Here is a 15,723-nt window from a genome sequence, read left to right as displayed (position 1 = left end):
TTTACCTCATTTCACCTCTTCCCTCACCAGGCAGCTGACCTGGATGGAGAAATCGATTTATCCACCTGCTATGATGTCACTGAGTACCCAGTTCAGCGAAACTATGGCTTCCAGATCCACGTAAGGAAATGTGTGGAGGAGGAAGAGTCTGGCTGTGTGACAGATGCTGAGGCTGCTCATCCTTGCACTGCTAGGGGCTGCTCATCCTTGCAAGGGAAACATCTTCCCAAATGCCGAAAACAGGGCACCCAGCATCACCCACCCTGTCCCATAGAGCTCTGTTTTTAGGTTTGAGAGCTGGTTTTGTGATTCACAAAATACAGAGAGGGGAAGGGCAGGTTTTGTCAGCTCAGCTGGTTGCTGAGAAACACCAAGGGCCACCATGAATGTGCTGGGGAGTGGAGGGGCTGGGTCTGACCTGTGCATGGCCACTGGCAGTGTCCCAGCACTGAGTGCTTGAACTTGGGTGCAGTGTGGTACTGGGGGTTGTGGGAAGGAACTGGTGGGTACAGTTGCTGCTCTGAGCTGGTGTTCCTCTCTCCCTAGACAAAGGAAGGGGAGTTCACCCTCTCTGCCATGACCTCGGGCATTCGCCGCAACTGGATCCAGACCATCATGAAGCATGTTCGTCCCACCACTGCTCCTGATGTAACAAGGTAAAGGGGGGAGTTTAGAAGCCTCTGCAGCTGTCTGGTTTCTGTGCAGGAGTAACTCTTTCCTTATCCCCTTTCTTTCCTCTTGCTGAGCCTGTTAGTTCCTGGAAGCTGTGGCTCTTTCTCGCGTCCCTCTCTCTGGGCTTAGTTTGATGCATTTTGTGGGGATGCAGATTTCAAAGAGGGTTGAAAATGTGGCTTTAATTTGTGCATAGGAATATGAAATACTGTTCCTATATCAAGGCTCCTCTGGATCCCCACCAGGTATTGTGAAACCACTTGGATTCAGTTGTGCTGGGTTCCCCCTTTCCTCTGGCTACTGTTCAGCACAAGCTGCCCATCCCTTCTGTGTGTCATGGCAGTGTGAGCCCAGGGTTCAATTTAGAAGCTGCTTGGCTCTGATACATTTTCAACTGCAGCCAGCAAATCGTCTTCCCTCCTCTTTTGATCTTCCAGATAGCTGCTGCAGCTCATTCCCCTTGCATGTTAGTAACGCTTATGTCTCCTCCCGCTGTCAGTGCCAGAGGAAGGGACCCCCTGCAGCTCACAGAGTGCCTTCTATGGGTAAAGGTGTTTGACCTCCTCACAGCTAACTGCGCCAGCTACCCTCCTACAGGCCACTTCTTACAGGCTTTGTGGACACGGCCCCACCATTAACTCCATCTCTGTCCTTACCTTAGCTAGAAGGAGCAGGTTTTTGCCAGGTTTGTCCACACACTGATGGAATGGCTCTTCTCACTGGGTGGTGTTGACATGGAAATCTTTCGCTCTCTCCTTCCCCTTCCTTCTTGGCACTCAGCCACCGTTTCCCAGCCCTGCCCGAGCTCTGGTGGATCTCGCGGGGGTCTCGGGGAAGCCACCTCTCTCCTCACTCCTGTGTATGTTTGATTTCCATGCAATCCCAGGAAAAACTTCTCTTTGAAACTATCCGTGCTGAAGCCCAGGTTGGAATACTGTGTTCTCTCCTGTATTAACGTTCTGTGGTTTGTATATCTCGTGATTCACTGCATGCTCCTCCTTTCCTGCACCTCAGATGGGAAGTCCTGCAGTTGCCATTTATTTTTTCGTTCTTTTTTCCTTATTTTTTCTCCCCTCCCTCTTTTTTTCTTTAAATAAAAGCCAGAGAGAAGGGAAGAAGCAACCTGGTCTTGACACTTGGTTTCCCCACACTGGTATCTTCCGATGTGACTAGATAAGAAGATGAAGACGGAGGAAATTTGAGGGGACATCTCTGCCTTTAAAGAACCAGATATCTTTATAGCCTAGCAGGTTACTCCAGCATGGTAGTCCTGTGCTCACTGTCTTTGCATCTGCTCCAAGCCTACACAAAGTGGTTTGTCTTGGCTTACCCTCATGAGAGAATCCAAGCACAGGTGCCAGTTGGGCAGTTACTTGTTATGCTGCATAAACAGACTGTGAGTCTCAGTCTTCAGCTGGGGAGAAGAGAATTAGAGGTGCACTTGTGTGGTTTTCCACTGAGCTGGTTTTGGATGGGGTAGAGTCTGGTGTGGGTTGGTCACATTGCTGTGAGCTGAGTGGTTGTGCCATGTGTGAAGCAAGGCTGTGTTCACCATTGCTTGCTCACAAGCCCTTTGTTTTGGCATGGGTATCCCAGCCTATCCCACCTGGCTTTAGGCATGTCCTTTACATCTACACTTGGAGAGTGACTTGGGAATGAGGCTGCTGAAAGGCTGAAGGACAAAATGCCAAAGGCTCGTGAGGAGTGGCTGAGGGAACTGGAGCTGTTTAGCCTGGAGGAAAGAGGCTAAGGTGGGAGGCCTTCGCTCTACAACTGCCTGAGAGGAGTGAGGTGGGGTCAGTCTCCTCCCTGGCAACAAGTAACAGGACAAGTGGAAATGACCTCAAGTTGCACCATAGGAGGTTTAAGTTGGATATTAGAGGAAACCTTTTCACTGAAAGAGTCATCGAAGACTGGAATAGGCTACCCAGGGAGGTGGTTGAATCCCTGTCCCTGCAGGTGTTTAAAAGAAACAGATGTGGTGCTGTGGGACATAGTTTAGCACCAGATTTGGTAGAGTTAGAGAATGGTTGGACTTGATCATAAAGGTCTTTTCCAACAAAAACAGTTGTGTGATTCTGTGAAGGAGGGTAATAGATGTCTGCACAGCACAGACAGGGTGTGAGAGGGACCTTGGACTGGATGCTGCTCTGTGGGAGGGTGGTGGTGTTCTCCCCATCCACACAGCCAAACCAACTCATTCTCGCAGCCTTCTGCCATGTCTCCACCTAGCCAAGCACACATTTTCTCGTTTACTCAAGCCCTAATTACTGTTTATATTGCTGCCTGTGTCAGAACCTGGTGTGGGGGGCAGAAGCTGTGCTGCTGCCTGCGCTCAGCAGTGCTCTGCAGTCTGTGGAGACGCTGATTATGCTCTGCTAGTGATGACCACGCAGATACAAAGTACCTGCAGGAGAGAAGGTGGCCACTCTAGCACTGGAGTTTAGCTCCTGGTCCTGGTGAGTCTGAGTTCCCCAGCACCCCTCAGTTCCCTGCAGCCTTCATGTGCCTCTTGCAGGGTGCTGCAGTGTGCTCAGCTCCCAGAGCCACCCATCTTAAAAAACTTTGTATTTTGACCTATAAATACTTCCCTGCCATGTGATCTGAGTTAATTTGTCGGGGACGAAGGAGATGTGAAATGCTTGAGCAGAATTAATAGCTGTGGGGCACTTGGGGGATATGAAATGAGACACTTCAGGTCAGGCTTTGAGTCTCTTCACTCGGTTCCCAGCAGTCATCCCTCTGCTCCCTGACACACATCCCATGCCCTTTGGAAAGCAACAGAGGAGAAATGCACCCACAAGAGATGTCACCTCTAGTAGTGTTCAGAGCAGCATGATTTTTGTCTTTCAGCATCATCTAGGGGGCCTCAGGACCCTCTTTTTTTCCCAGCACTCTTTTCTATTTTAAGCCTCCATCTCATCCCTGCTTCCCTTATGTAAAATGCAGCTGTAATCACTGACTGACTCCAGACTGAGCACCTGGATTTGGAGTCATGGATATCTCTTAATGGCTTCATCCTTGTGCCTTTTGGGTTTATTTTATTAGCTGCAAGTGACAGAGCTGAAGAAGGAATTATTTCTGAGCTGGTTTTAGCCTGTAACTGACAGAATTTCTTGAAACCCAGCTCTGCTGAGCCTGTGTGGTTTGATCCTGGATGAAAGTGCATCGGAAGATACTAGCCCTAGACCCATGCAGAGTCATCTCTTCTGCTCCATTCTTTGTTTTGGGTGTATGCACAACGGTGAGGTTGCTGGCTGTGTGAGCTGGGCTGTGTTAGACAGGAGGAAAAGCTGTGCTGCTGCTGCTCCCTCCTGGTGTCACACTCTGGGTGCATGTGGTCCCATGGGTCAGAGCCTCATTAGCAGTTATTTGCCTGCAGTGAAGGGCCAGAGGAGCTGCTTTCCAGCTCTTCCCACTGTGTCCTTCCAGAAAGCTGGAGCCTGGGGGGATGCTGTGGTTGTACTGGAAGCAGGGAGAGCCAGCAGTTGGCTTGAGTAGCAGGGTTGTGCCTTGGAAAGCATCTTGAGGGCTTCAGGTAGCCAAGAGGGTTCAGCAGACATCAGCCACCCACTGTGAATGGGCTTCCTCTGCAAACTTAGCATACTGCTGTTTTCTGTTCTAATTTGGTTCTGCATGTTCCAAGGCTGGCATGTCTACGTTTAATAAGCTAATACTGCATTATAGATTATTGGTAGGTTGGAAATGATGTTGCCTTCCCTTATTAACTTGCCCTGCTTGACCAGTATGTCTCTCCTCTCAACCCACCACCCTCTAACTTGGCACTAAATACTATTCCTTGTTTGAGAAATCAGCATTTCCAGTGACTTCCATAGTGTGTTGAGTAACTCTTACTCTCCTTGCTGCACTGACAACTGCACATAGGTGCCGGAGCAGCTGCCTGTGCTGCCTGAGGCTGGTTTCCCCAGGGGAGATCTATGCCTTCAGTGTAGATAGTGACACAGAGAAGTTTTCAGCCTATTAATGCCCCAACTTTGCCAAGCTCAAGGCAAACCTTCCCCTCTGTTACCCAAGACCTCTGGGAGCTGCTCTGTGCTTTTCCACCCTGCAGCTCTGAAGCCAGACTGACTTTGGTGGCACTGTTGGCATGCTGCCCACAAGGACGTGTCTGGCCCCGTTGACCGGTGTGTGTGTGTGGAGCCCCACGGCCGGGCACGCCGGCAGCAAGCCAGCCGGTGGCACTGGAGGAGTTTTCAAAGCCTCTTCTGCGCCCGAGCAGATGGTTTGGGGTCGCTGCCTTAGCCACAGGCTGCTGCTGGGGCATGGTCACTGGCCCCAGGGTGGCTGTGGAGGAGGAGCAAGGTCAGGATCAGCTGCACACCAGGGCTGCCCAGGAGCAGCCGCGGTCACTTGCACCAAGGCTTTGCACACCAGCGCGATGGCTCCTGTGCCTGAGAAGTGATGGCAGATGGAGGGGCAGGGGGGCACCCACATGGCATTGGCGCTTGGGCTTCCAGCAGCCCCTTTCCACTTGGCTCTTCGAGGCATGCGTGGGAGTGCCTGAGCATCTCGAGCACCCACTGACACCTTGCATCACTCTCTCTCTGTCCTTGCAGCTCCCTGCCGGAGGAGAAGAGTAAAACAAGCTCTTCCTTTGAGACTGGTCCAAAGCCGAGTGAGAAGCCGGATGCGGAACAGGCTGAGCTGGACCTGGAGCAGAAGCGGAGCCGTGCCCGGGAGCGCCGGCGAGAAGGACGATCCAAGACGTTTGACTGGGCTGAATTTCGCCCCATCCAGCAAGCCTTGGCACAGGAGCGTGCAAATGCTGCAGACTCCTCCAGGAGTGGCTCTGCTGCCTTCCCAAGGGACACTGGCGCCACCGATGCCGACTCGGGGGAGCTGGAGAGGGAGCGGGCCCGGCGGCGAGAGGAGCGACGCAAGCGCTTCGAGATGATCGATGCTGTGGACGGGGCAGGGTCGGAAGAAGCATTAAGGATGGAGGTGGACCGGATCCTGCCCATCCCTACGGACATCAAACCTCAGAATGTCCACGTGGAGATTGAGCAGCGCTGGCACCAGGTGGAGACCACCCCACTGCGGGAGGAGAAGCAGATCCCCATCACACCCCTGCACCTTGCCCATACTGAGGACCGGGATGAGGGGCTGACGAAGCAGCACTTGACCACATTGCTGGAGAAGGAGGTAAAGCAGGGTGCGTGGGGCACAGGCTGTCTGCAGGAGCTGTGGGAAGCTTGAGGAAGGCTTAGAAAAGCTGCATTTATTCCTACTTTGTAGCAGTAATAAATGGGGATATAGGGTCCCCTGGGGAGCTGGCAGGGCACAGATCCGTGTCCGTTCCCAAACAGCTCTGCTGGCAGCTTTTGTGTCCTCACAGCTACAGAAAGGGCTCTTCTTCCAAAGGTGGGATTTCATTACCCTCTCTCAAACAGCTTCGTTGGTTGTTGGCCAGCCTGTCTCTGGTGAGAGGGTACAATTGATGCATGTCACCCAGTTGTCCAGTTCAAGCTAAGGATTCTGTGTGCCTCTGCAGAATCATAGAATCAGTCAGGGTTGGAAGGGACCACAAGGATCCAGTTCCAAACCCCCTGACCCCCTGCCATGGGCAGGGATATCCTACCCTAGATCAGACTGCCCACAGCCTCATCTAGCCTGGCCTTAAGCACCTCCAGCCATGGGGCCTCAACCACTTCCCTGGGCAACCCATTCCAGGCTCTCACCACTCTCATGCTGAACAACTTCCTCCTCATGTCCAGTCTGAATCTCCTCACCTCCAGCTTTGCTCCATTCCCCTTAGTCCTGTCACTCCCTAGTAGCCTAAAAAGTCCCTCCCCAGCTTTTTTGTAGGCCCCCTTCAGATGCTGAAAGGCTACAAGAAGGCCACCTGGGAGCCTTCTCTTCTCCATACTGAACAGCCCCAACTCTTTCAGTCTGTCCTCATAGCAGAGCTGCTGCAGCCCTCTGAGCATCCTTGTGGCCCTTCTCTGGACACACTCCAGCGTCTCCACATCCCTCTTGTAACAGGGGCTCCAGAACTGGATGCAGTACTCCAGGTGAGGTCTCACCAGAGTGGAGAGGGAGAATCACCTCCCTTGACCTGCTGGCCACACTTCTCCTGATGCATCCCAGGCTCTGGTTGGCTTTCTGGGCTGCAAGTGCACACTGCTGGCTCCTGTTGAGCTTCTGGTCCACCAGCACCCCCAAGTCCCTGTCACTGCAGAGTTTTGTATCTGCAGTTATGTCTACAGAACTATGAACTGATTTGAATTGTGGCACACACCACAAAGGTGCCCATTTGTTGAAGCCTACATCAAACAATCTTAAATTTAGTTTTAGGAAAAGGAAGGAGGAAGCTCAGCTCACTTGGAAAAGGTTCACGCCTGGACTAACAAAGGTTGTTGTTAGCTGGGATTAAGGTGTATTAGCAGGGATGAAAGGGGTGCAGGCGTGCTGTACCCAGGAGTATCACTGACCTGAACCAGGCTGGGATTTGCTGGGGTCATGCCTGGCACGAGCTGGTGCCATTCATCCTTTGCTGCCATGAGCTTTAGGAATTAAGTGAGGCCGTTGCTCTGTTTCTTCAGAGGGGACGGATTTTGCTTGGCAGAATGAAATCCAGATCCCAGAGCAGGGTAAAGCAGCACTGCCATTGAAAGCCCTGCTCGTTCTGCTCTATGCCTCCTCCTCCTCCCTGGCTCCTTATGGCTGACCCTCTACCCACTCCTTGGGTGTTGTCTCTCTTTGTGTCCCTCCAGCTGGAGCAGAAGCAGAAAGAGGCCCTGGAGCTCCTGGAGCAGAACCGGCACCTGCAGGACCAGCTGAAAGTGGCACTGGGTCGGGAGCAGAGCGCCCGGGAGGGCTACGTGTTGCAGGTAGGAGAGAGGGGAGGAAAGTCCATCTTCCTCTGTGCCCAAGGGGGCCCCTGCTGGACTTCTGTTCAGAGTGTTTGTAGGGACACTGGCTGATGCAGAGACATGTGCCACAGGGTGGGCTCCAAGAGATTTGACCTTCTTGCAGATGTTGCTAATTCTGGAGCCTTACCAGGACTGTGTTCCTAACAAAACCTCTCATCTGGGGCGCAGTAGACAGAACAGAGCTACCTGCTAGCATCCCCAAGGGAGAGCAAAACACAGCCATGCAAGACAAGTGGGACCTTGGCACAGTCCACCTCTGTTCCATCTCATACTGTGTTTGCCTGTGCAACAGCTTTTACCTCCTTTCTGTGCCCCAGATATTGCCCACAGGTAGTGGGGTGCACATAAGGCTTTCTCTAAGCATCTTCTGGGTCAGCAGTTGCTCCTGGCCTAGGGGGTCTGCATTACAGTTCATGGGCAAATACAGCACGTGCAGGTGTATCTCCTAGGTCTGGTCCTCACAGCCAGAGCAGGCTTTGCACCAGCACAGCCTTGCTTGTGTCTTGGATCACTGGGTGGTTTCTGCTGTTACAAGATGCCTTTCCTCAGCAAAGCCTAGAAGTGTGCTTTGAAGTTCTGGATCTCTTGGAAAGCCTTCCCTCCCCTCCTTCAAACAAAGTGGACCTCTTCCAACCCTTCTTCTGAGCACATCTGTGCCTGGAGGAGCTGTGACACCTGCAGGACAGCTTCTGGCTGCTTTCATGGGTCCGTAGTCCTGTTTTGTGCAAGGACAGCATTTTGACCTGCCCATGTCTCCTTGGCCAAACTGGCTCAGGATCAGTACAGCCATGCACTCAGCTCCCATGGCAGCAAACCCACTGCTAAACCTTGTGTCCTTTTTTCTCATGAGATAAATTTCCCTCAGAAAAGTTGCACAGGCAGTGGAGATAGCCTAGGCAGGGAGGCATCTTGCCTTCATTGCTGGTGACCTCCTTGGAAGAGTTCTTCTTAAGTTATTTCTGGAGTCCCCGAGCTGACAGTGCTTGCTTGGAGGAGTTCCATTTTCACTTGGCAGTGACGGAACAGTAACTAACTCCCACTTCCCTGGGGCAAAGGCAGCCGACCTCCCTTTGTCTGGAGCCTAGAAAAATCAGGGAATGGGGCTAAAAGCTAGATGCTGAATCCACTATCAGATTGGTCATGTTGAAGTTGGGCAAAACACTTCAATAGGAAGAGAGAAGGCAAGAGGGCAACTCTGCAGAAGAGCTGAGCAGTGAGAAGTGACCCAAATGTTAACCTAGAAGTTGGAGAGGGCTTTTGGAAGAATTGGAGTCTTTTTCTTGCTCCAGTCTAGTTGTTTTGGGGATTTCTCTTATGGTTCCCTGGGAGCAAAGGGATTAAAGTCCTGTGAAAGAAGGGAGTAACCCCACCAAGCCCTGCTGGGACGAAGGGAGTGGATTTGCTGGGGGGGGTTTGTGCAGCCCCAGATTGTAAGCAGACATCACAGCTGCTTTGTTTTTTTTGACAGACCCTCTGAATTTCATGTCCCCTCCCCCACCATCATGCCTAATTTTGGAGAGGTTCCTACGTTGTCTGTGAGGAGGGACAATGGAGGAGCCATTGTCTGATGCCAGTTCATCCTTCTTGAGCTGCCTGAGGGGCACCAAGCCCTCCTTGGCAACATGACCAGCCCCATATGGACCCCCCAAGCACTGCCCTGACCTGACATAACAAATGCTGCACGTTCTGAAAGGCAGCTGCTGGGGCACCCACCCCCATGCATGTGCCATGCACTGAAGCCTCTCCAGCCTCATGTAACCCCTCTCTTGCTATGAGCTTACTCAGGTTGGAGCACCCCAACTTTGAACCCTACTGGGGAAAACAATGTGGGCTTCTGCTCCTCAAAAACAGACCAGAGACATGCCCCAGGCTCTGGTCACGGTGGGTGGGAGGGGTCACCTACTAACCTGTCCCGGGCAGATGTTCTTGCATGTTTTTGGTGTAAAGCATGAAATTTAACATAACATAACTGAGTGTCACATCTGTGGGCTTTCCTTATCAGTAACCAGAGTACAGCAAGGCAGGTCAAATTCCTAGGCTTAACGCTGTGCTTCTCTCACCTCTTCCTATCTGTGTATTTTTCTCTTGTTTTCAAAGATCCATAATTTCTGTCGCCTTTTGCATGACTTTTTCTGTGAGTTTTCTCTTTGCATGCTACATTGCTTTGGTTTGAATCTCACAAAGGTTGGTTCCTTCCAATTTAATTTTTTTTTTCATACATTCTCATCATGCCTTTTCCTCTCCTTTCGCTCATTGGGCTTTTTATTTTGTCCTTTGTTGGTTGGGGGTTTTGTTTTGTTTTGTTTTGTTTTGCAGGTAGAGAACTTAGCTCCTCCCTTGTCCTAAACTTTAGCCATAACAACATCTCTTTCATGCGAATGAGCAGCCACTAAGTCACAAAAATGACATCACCACGCCGGCTCTCCTGCCTCCCTGCGTTTGGGTGGGATGTGATGTCATTTGCTGTCACCTCACTTTCTGTTGTTGCTTTTGGTTGGTAGGACTGTGTTACCTGAACTGTGCACTTTTTGTTTCACCACAAAACGAGCAAATGCGCTCAAAAAAGCAGTTCCTTTCTTCTTGACCTGTTCCCATCCCCTCCTCCTTCTCACTCTTCCTGTTTCTCTCCTGTCTGTCTGTCTCCGTTTTACTGCTGGTGTTTCTTTTTCATTGGTTTTTTTTTTTTTGGTTCTGTTTGATTTTGTTTGTTTGGGGTTTTGTTTTAATTTATCCTTTTAGCCTGTTACTGTACAGCTGTTTGATGTTGTGGTCCATGTTTTCTGTTACTGGAAAGCAGTTGTCACTCCTTAAAAACAAAAACCAAACCAAGTCCCCCCCCAAAATACCAAAACCAAAAAGAAAACCAAAAAAAAGTTGGTTAAAACAAACAGAACAAATTGTGTCAAGAACAAATCATCCCAATTGGAGCATGTGGGTAGCAGCCAAATCGCTGTGAGGAGCTTTTCCGTGGCCTGCCTGGCCAGAGGTGTGACACTCAGAAGGGAGAGCCAAGAGTGTTACTAATCTACTATTTAATCGATTTTTTTAAGACCGAGGTGGCCGCCTCGCCATCAGGGGCCTGGCAGAGGCTCCACAAAGTCAACCAAGACCTCCAAAATGAGCTGGAAGCCCAATGCCAGCGTCAAGAGCTGATCAATCAGCAGATTCAGTCACTGAAGCGCAGCTACGCCGAGGCCAAGGACGTGATCCGTCACCACGAAGCTGAGATTCAGAGCCTGCAGGCAAGGCTCAGTAACGCAGCAGCAGAGCTCTCCATCAAAGAACAGACCCTGGCCAAACTCAAGAGTGACCTGAGGAGTGAAAAAGAGAAAGCCAAAGAGCAGCTGGAGGAGTGGCAGCATGGTGAGGCTGCGCTCAGCTCCCAACTGAAGGCCAGTGAGCAGAAGCTGAAGACCGTGGAGGCTCTGCTCTTGGAGAAGACCCAGGAGCTGCGGGACCTGGAGATGCAGCAGGCTTTGCAGAGAGACCATCAGAAGGAGGTGCAGCGGCTGCAAGACAGGATTGCAGATCTGAGCAGGCAGCTGAATGCCAGCGAGCAGACACGGATCCTGATGGAGGAGAAGCTGCAGAAGAATTACGAGGCTTTGCTGGAGAGCTGCGAGAGGGAAAAGCAGGTTTTGATACGGAGTCTGAAGGAGGTGGAGGAGAAGGCCAATGAGTACGAGAACCAGCTGCAAAACAGCGAGCAGCAAATGGAGATTCTGCAGAAGGAGAAGCTGAGTGCAAAGTTTGAAGGCAGTGAGCTTGTCCACCAGCTGGAGGAGCAGCTGATGATGAAGGAGGCCAGCATTCAGAAACTGGCAGAGCACATCAAGGAGCTGGAAGGGGAGCGAGATCAGATCAAATGTCGGTTCCATGAGCTCATGAATCAGGTTGCTGAGTCAGATAATGAAGTTGCAAAGCTACAAGCAAAGTTGAAAATGGAAGAGACCAACTACCGCAATCTGGAGCAGTCATTTGAGGAGGTGTCAGATCAGTTCCAGGGTGTGCAGAAGGTGCTGAAAGAAAAAGAGGAAGAGCTGAGACACGTTAAAGAAATGCACTTAAGAATTGTGGAGAAGAAAGATCAAGATCTCAGCGAGGCTTTTGTTAAAATGGTTGCTTTAGATAATAGTTTAGAGGAGACTAAAGTAAAGCTAAATGCCAAGGAGGAGGCTTTAAAGAAATTAGCTGCTGTAGGCACAGGTCCATGTGCTGAGGAGGCAGAAGATCTTGGCCCCAATCTGGAGGCTGACGAAAGTCATCCATCCCAAATGGGGCAGCCTCTGCAAACTCAGGATGTCCTCCCAGCTCTGACTTACGCACTGAAGGAGGAGGAGGATGAGGTTCTTGAGACCAGCCAGAGGCCAGTGGAGGAATTTGGCTCCCCATCCAAAGCTGTAGAACTCCAGGACCAAGAGTTGGTTCAGAAAGCCTTAGCAAAGCCTGATGTAGGAGTCATGGGGGCCAAGAGGCAGAGAATCCGTTTTTCTAGCATCCAGTGCCAAAAATACATCCATCCAGATGGATCGGAGAAAAACTGGACAAGCAGCACCTCTTCAGACACCAGCCAAGACAGATCTCTGTCTGAAGAAAGCATGTCATCAGAGACAGCTCTTGGTTACCCATCATCAGGAGCAAGTGACTCAGAGACTTACCTCTCAATCATCCATTCCCTGGAAACCAAGCTGTACATTACAGAGGAGAAGCTGAAAGATGTGACGATGAAGCTTGAAAGCCAGCACGGCCACAATCAGGAGACACTCATCGCCCTTCACCATCAGTGGGCCAGCACAGAGTCCCAGCTGCGGGAACAGCTTCAGACCAGCTTGTCCCAAGTCAATGCTTTGATCTCCCAGCTGGAGAGTGAGAGGCAGGAAAAGTTCAAGCTCATAGAGAACCACGTTAGTGAGCTGGGAGGTTTCCAAATGAAAAACAATCAAGCACTGACTTGCTTGGAGAAGTGCAGGGAGCAGCTGAGATCTTTGCCCCAATCAGACAAGGAAAGAGAGGGAGATTTGTTCCTTGTCACTCTGTCCAGCATGGAAACAACCTTATCAAATGCAATCCAAGCCTTGAGTGGGACGCCAGTCCCCTCAGAGTATCAGCAGAGTGACAGCCTTATCGTGGAGAGCCCCACTCCTGAAGGAGATTTTTTGGGAGAAGAGGAGCATGTCTCCAAGGAGCAGCGAGGAGAAGGGTTTGATGCCAGCCAGCTGAGGTGGCTTTCGGAGAGAGTGGCATTTGAAGCCTCTCTTATCAGCCTCATAGCTGAGTCACTGAAAAATGCAAGCTCTGAGATATCTCAGCTTTTAAGAGAGATCCAGGGGACGGCTGAGGTGGTTTTGATGGAGCCAGCAAATGTTTCTCATACAGCAGTTGACTTGGCCAGCATCCTATCTAAGAAGCTGCTCCTGGAAGGTGAGTTCTGGAGCCAGGTGGAGGAGCTGAGAGTGCACTTGAGCAGAGGAGAAGGAGAAGCCGAAGGCAAAACAGAAACAAAAGGTTTGGGCTTTTCTCCATGTTTTCTCAGCGCTGTAGCAGATGCTACCTTGGTCAAAGCAGAACTTGGGTTTGTTGCACAGAAAATGAGAGAATCTTTTCATCAGAGGTTAAAAACGATTGAAGAAGACCTCCACAATACCAAAACAGCTCTCCAGCAGCATAAGTGCATGTTGGAGGAGATCATCAAAGCGTACAGGACTCCTGATTTTGACAGAGTTATGCATCAGATTTCTGAGGCACTTGAAATTCAGAAAGATGCTTCGGAAAGAACCCAAATCTCCTGGGATGGGAGCTGTCTCCAGATGGTACCGCATCAGGAATTAGTGAAGGCGGAGGAGATTGGCAGCTTGCCGGACCGTAGTAGTGAAGCTCTTGTTTCCATTCAGGAAGACCTTGCCCAACAGCTAAAGGACAAATCAAATGTTCTGAAGGAGATATCTATTGCCTTACTCTCTCTGCCTCCTGAGGAGGCAATGAGAGACTGTCAGAAGCTCCTGAAGATATCCCAGAGCCTTTCTTATCATTCCTGCATGGCAGACCTTGAACGGTACTCCTCTCTGTTAGTCCACGATGCAATTGTCCAGGCTCAGGTTTGTTACGCCGCTTGCAAAGTCCGACTGGAGTACGAGAGAGAGATGAAGTCCTACAAGGAGTCCTTGCAGAGCATGGATGCGCTGTGCCAGGAGCGCGTGAAGACCGTCGCCCTCCTTCGGGACGAGTACGAGGACTTGCTCAGGAAGCAGCAGGGTGAGTACAGCGAGGTGATCGCCATGCTGGAAAGGGAGAACGCCGATCTCAAAGCCAAGGTGTCCCAGCTGGACAGTCAGCGCAGGCTGCTGGAGGAAGAAGAGCAAAAACACAGCAAGAGCTTGAGCGAGTTACAGGGCCGGTACGAGGAGGAGATTCGGAACGTGATAGAGCAGCTGAACAGAACAGAGGATGCTCTGAAGGCTGAGAGGACAGAGGGCCTCAACCAGCTGGATGCCATTGTTCGTGACAAGCAGAACATGGAGCGGTATCACCTGGAGCAGATGCAGATGCTAGAGGACAAGTTCCAGGCCAAGATAAAGGAGCTGCAGGTCATCCACAGCGAGGAGCTGCAGGCGCTGCAGGAGCACTACACCCAGAACCTGCAGCGCCTGCAAGAGACCCTCGACGAATACCAGAGGCTGCACCCAGAGGTGTCCCCCACGGCAGGCCCGGGCAGTGGGGATGCTTGGGTGGCCGGTGAGGCAAGTGACACCAGGCAGGGTCCCAGCGGCGACCTGGACTCCATGCATGGGCTGAGGGAACGCATCCAGGAGCTGGAGGCCCAGATGAATGTCATGAGGGATGAGCTGGAGCACAAGCATCTGGAGGGGAATGCTTCCACCTTGAGAGAAAAATACCAGAAAGACTTTGAAAACTTAAAGGTCTTGATATGTTTATCACTTTCCACTGCTGAATGTGTGGGAGGGTGTGCTCTGTCCTGAACCAAGGCATATCCCCCCCCTAAAAGAGCCACCATGCCCAGGCAAGCCCCAGAGAGTGAGAAACACCTTTGTAAAGTGTGGTGTTCTCCTTTTCTCCATGCTGGAGTATTTTCAAGGGTGACTCAAGGGAGTACTGAACCAGGCTGCCCAGAGAAATTGTGGAGTCTCCTCTGGAGAGGTTCCAACCCCCCCTGGGCCATTGCAATCCTGGGCACGCTGCTGTGGGTGACCCTTCTTTAGCAGTGTGGTTGGAGTGGCAGATCTCTGGAGCTCCTTTCAACCTTTATGCTGGGATTCTGTGATTCTAAATGCATTGCTGAGGGCTTGGTCTCAGTGGGAGGGTGAATTATTGGAGCTGTTCTCTGCCTGTAGAGGGAGGTTTTCCAAGCAGCTTGATAACGTCATGCTCTCCTTCGGTATGAAGATCGTAGTGTTTCTGCTTGTACCTGAAACGTACGTTTTGTTCATGACTTCCTTTCAAAAGCATTCCTCCACTCTGTCTTTCCCAGTCTGATCAAATCTCCAGTCTGTCTCTCCTGCCCTCAAAAATGTGGGATGAAATACAAACTCTCCAAAGGTACGTTCCTGAGGAAAGTAGCTGCAAACGGATGCCAAATTCTGTAGCAAAGTAAAGCTCCTCTGCAGGAGGCTGCGAGGAGAACCACCCTGGTGTTGGACACCAGCAATCCTTCACACAACAAACAGTGCACAGTTACAGGAAACCCAGACTAAGTGCAGCAAAACCCAGCAGCAATGAAGTGCCATCGTTCAGATTGCTCCACCAGTCAGTCTGGCCATACAGCTAGCCTGAGATAATAGTGTCTGGAAAATAAACCCCTTGGGTTTAGTGTTTTGCTGTTGATTGGAGAATGTTTCCAGTTAGGAAGTAGGTTTAGAGCAGTAGAGGACTCCCAGAAGCACCAAGGCTTGCATGGGCAGCCAGAAGGGCAGTGACACAGGCTGTGCAGAGGCCATGCTGACAAGGCTTTCATGTTGTTCTTCAGGGTTAGCAAAAACAGGACAGCTGGCTTCCAGCCATGAGTTCTTTGGCATGTTTGGACTGAAATTTGTACCATCAGGCACAATAGTCTCATGGTTTATGTAGTCTAGGTAGCAGGAGGACATTTTTTACACCCAGTGGTGGGACACTGGCCCAGGTTGCCCAGATGGGTAGTAGATGC

At 51.1% G+C, this 15,723-nt stretch overlaps 1 protein-coding gene across 8 annotated transcripts in view; it reads left to right on the top strand.

Moving 5' to 3' along the window:
* Window positions 1–15,723, top strand: part of MPRIP (myosin phosphatase Rho interacting protein) — an 87,515-nt gene that overhangs the window by 55,078 nt on the left and 16,714 nt on the right. For 5 of the 8 annotated variants that reach the window (XM_064153582.1, XM_064153581.1, XM_064153577.1 and 2 more), the window contains 6 exons: window positions 31–120; window positions 547–656; window positions 1,559–1,597; window positions 5,250–5,835; window positions 7,407–7,523; window positions 10,616–14,482. In XM_064153582.1, coding sequence (XP_064009652.1) covers window positions 31–120; window positions 547–656; window positions 1,559–1,597; window positions 5,250–5,835; window positions 7,407–7,523; window positions 10,616–14,482 — 4,809 coding nt within the window. The remainder of the gene's footprint in view (window positions 1–30; window positions 121–546; window positions 657–1,558; window positions 1,598–5,249; window positions 5,836–7,406; window positions 7,524–10,615; window positions 14,483–15,723) is intronic. The other 3 variants (XM_064153583.1, XM_064153584.1, XM_064153580.1) reach the window with 2 other exon arrangements.

This window comes from Pogoniulus pusillus, chromosome 13 (genome assembly GCF_015220805.1).
Source record: "Pogoniulus pusillus isolate bPogPus1 chromosome 13, bPogPus1.pri, whole genome shotgun sequence".
Lineage (NCBI taxonomy): Eukaryota > Metazoa > Chordata > Aves > Piciformes > Lybiidae > Pogoniulus > Pogoniulus pusillus.
This window is presented reverse-complemented; position numbering and strand designations above follow the sequence as displayed.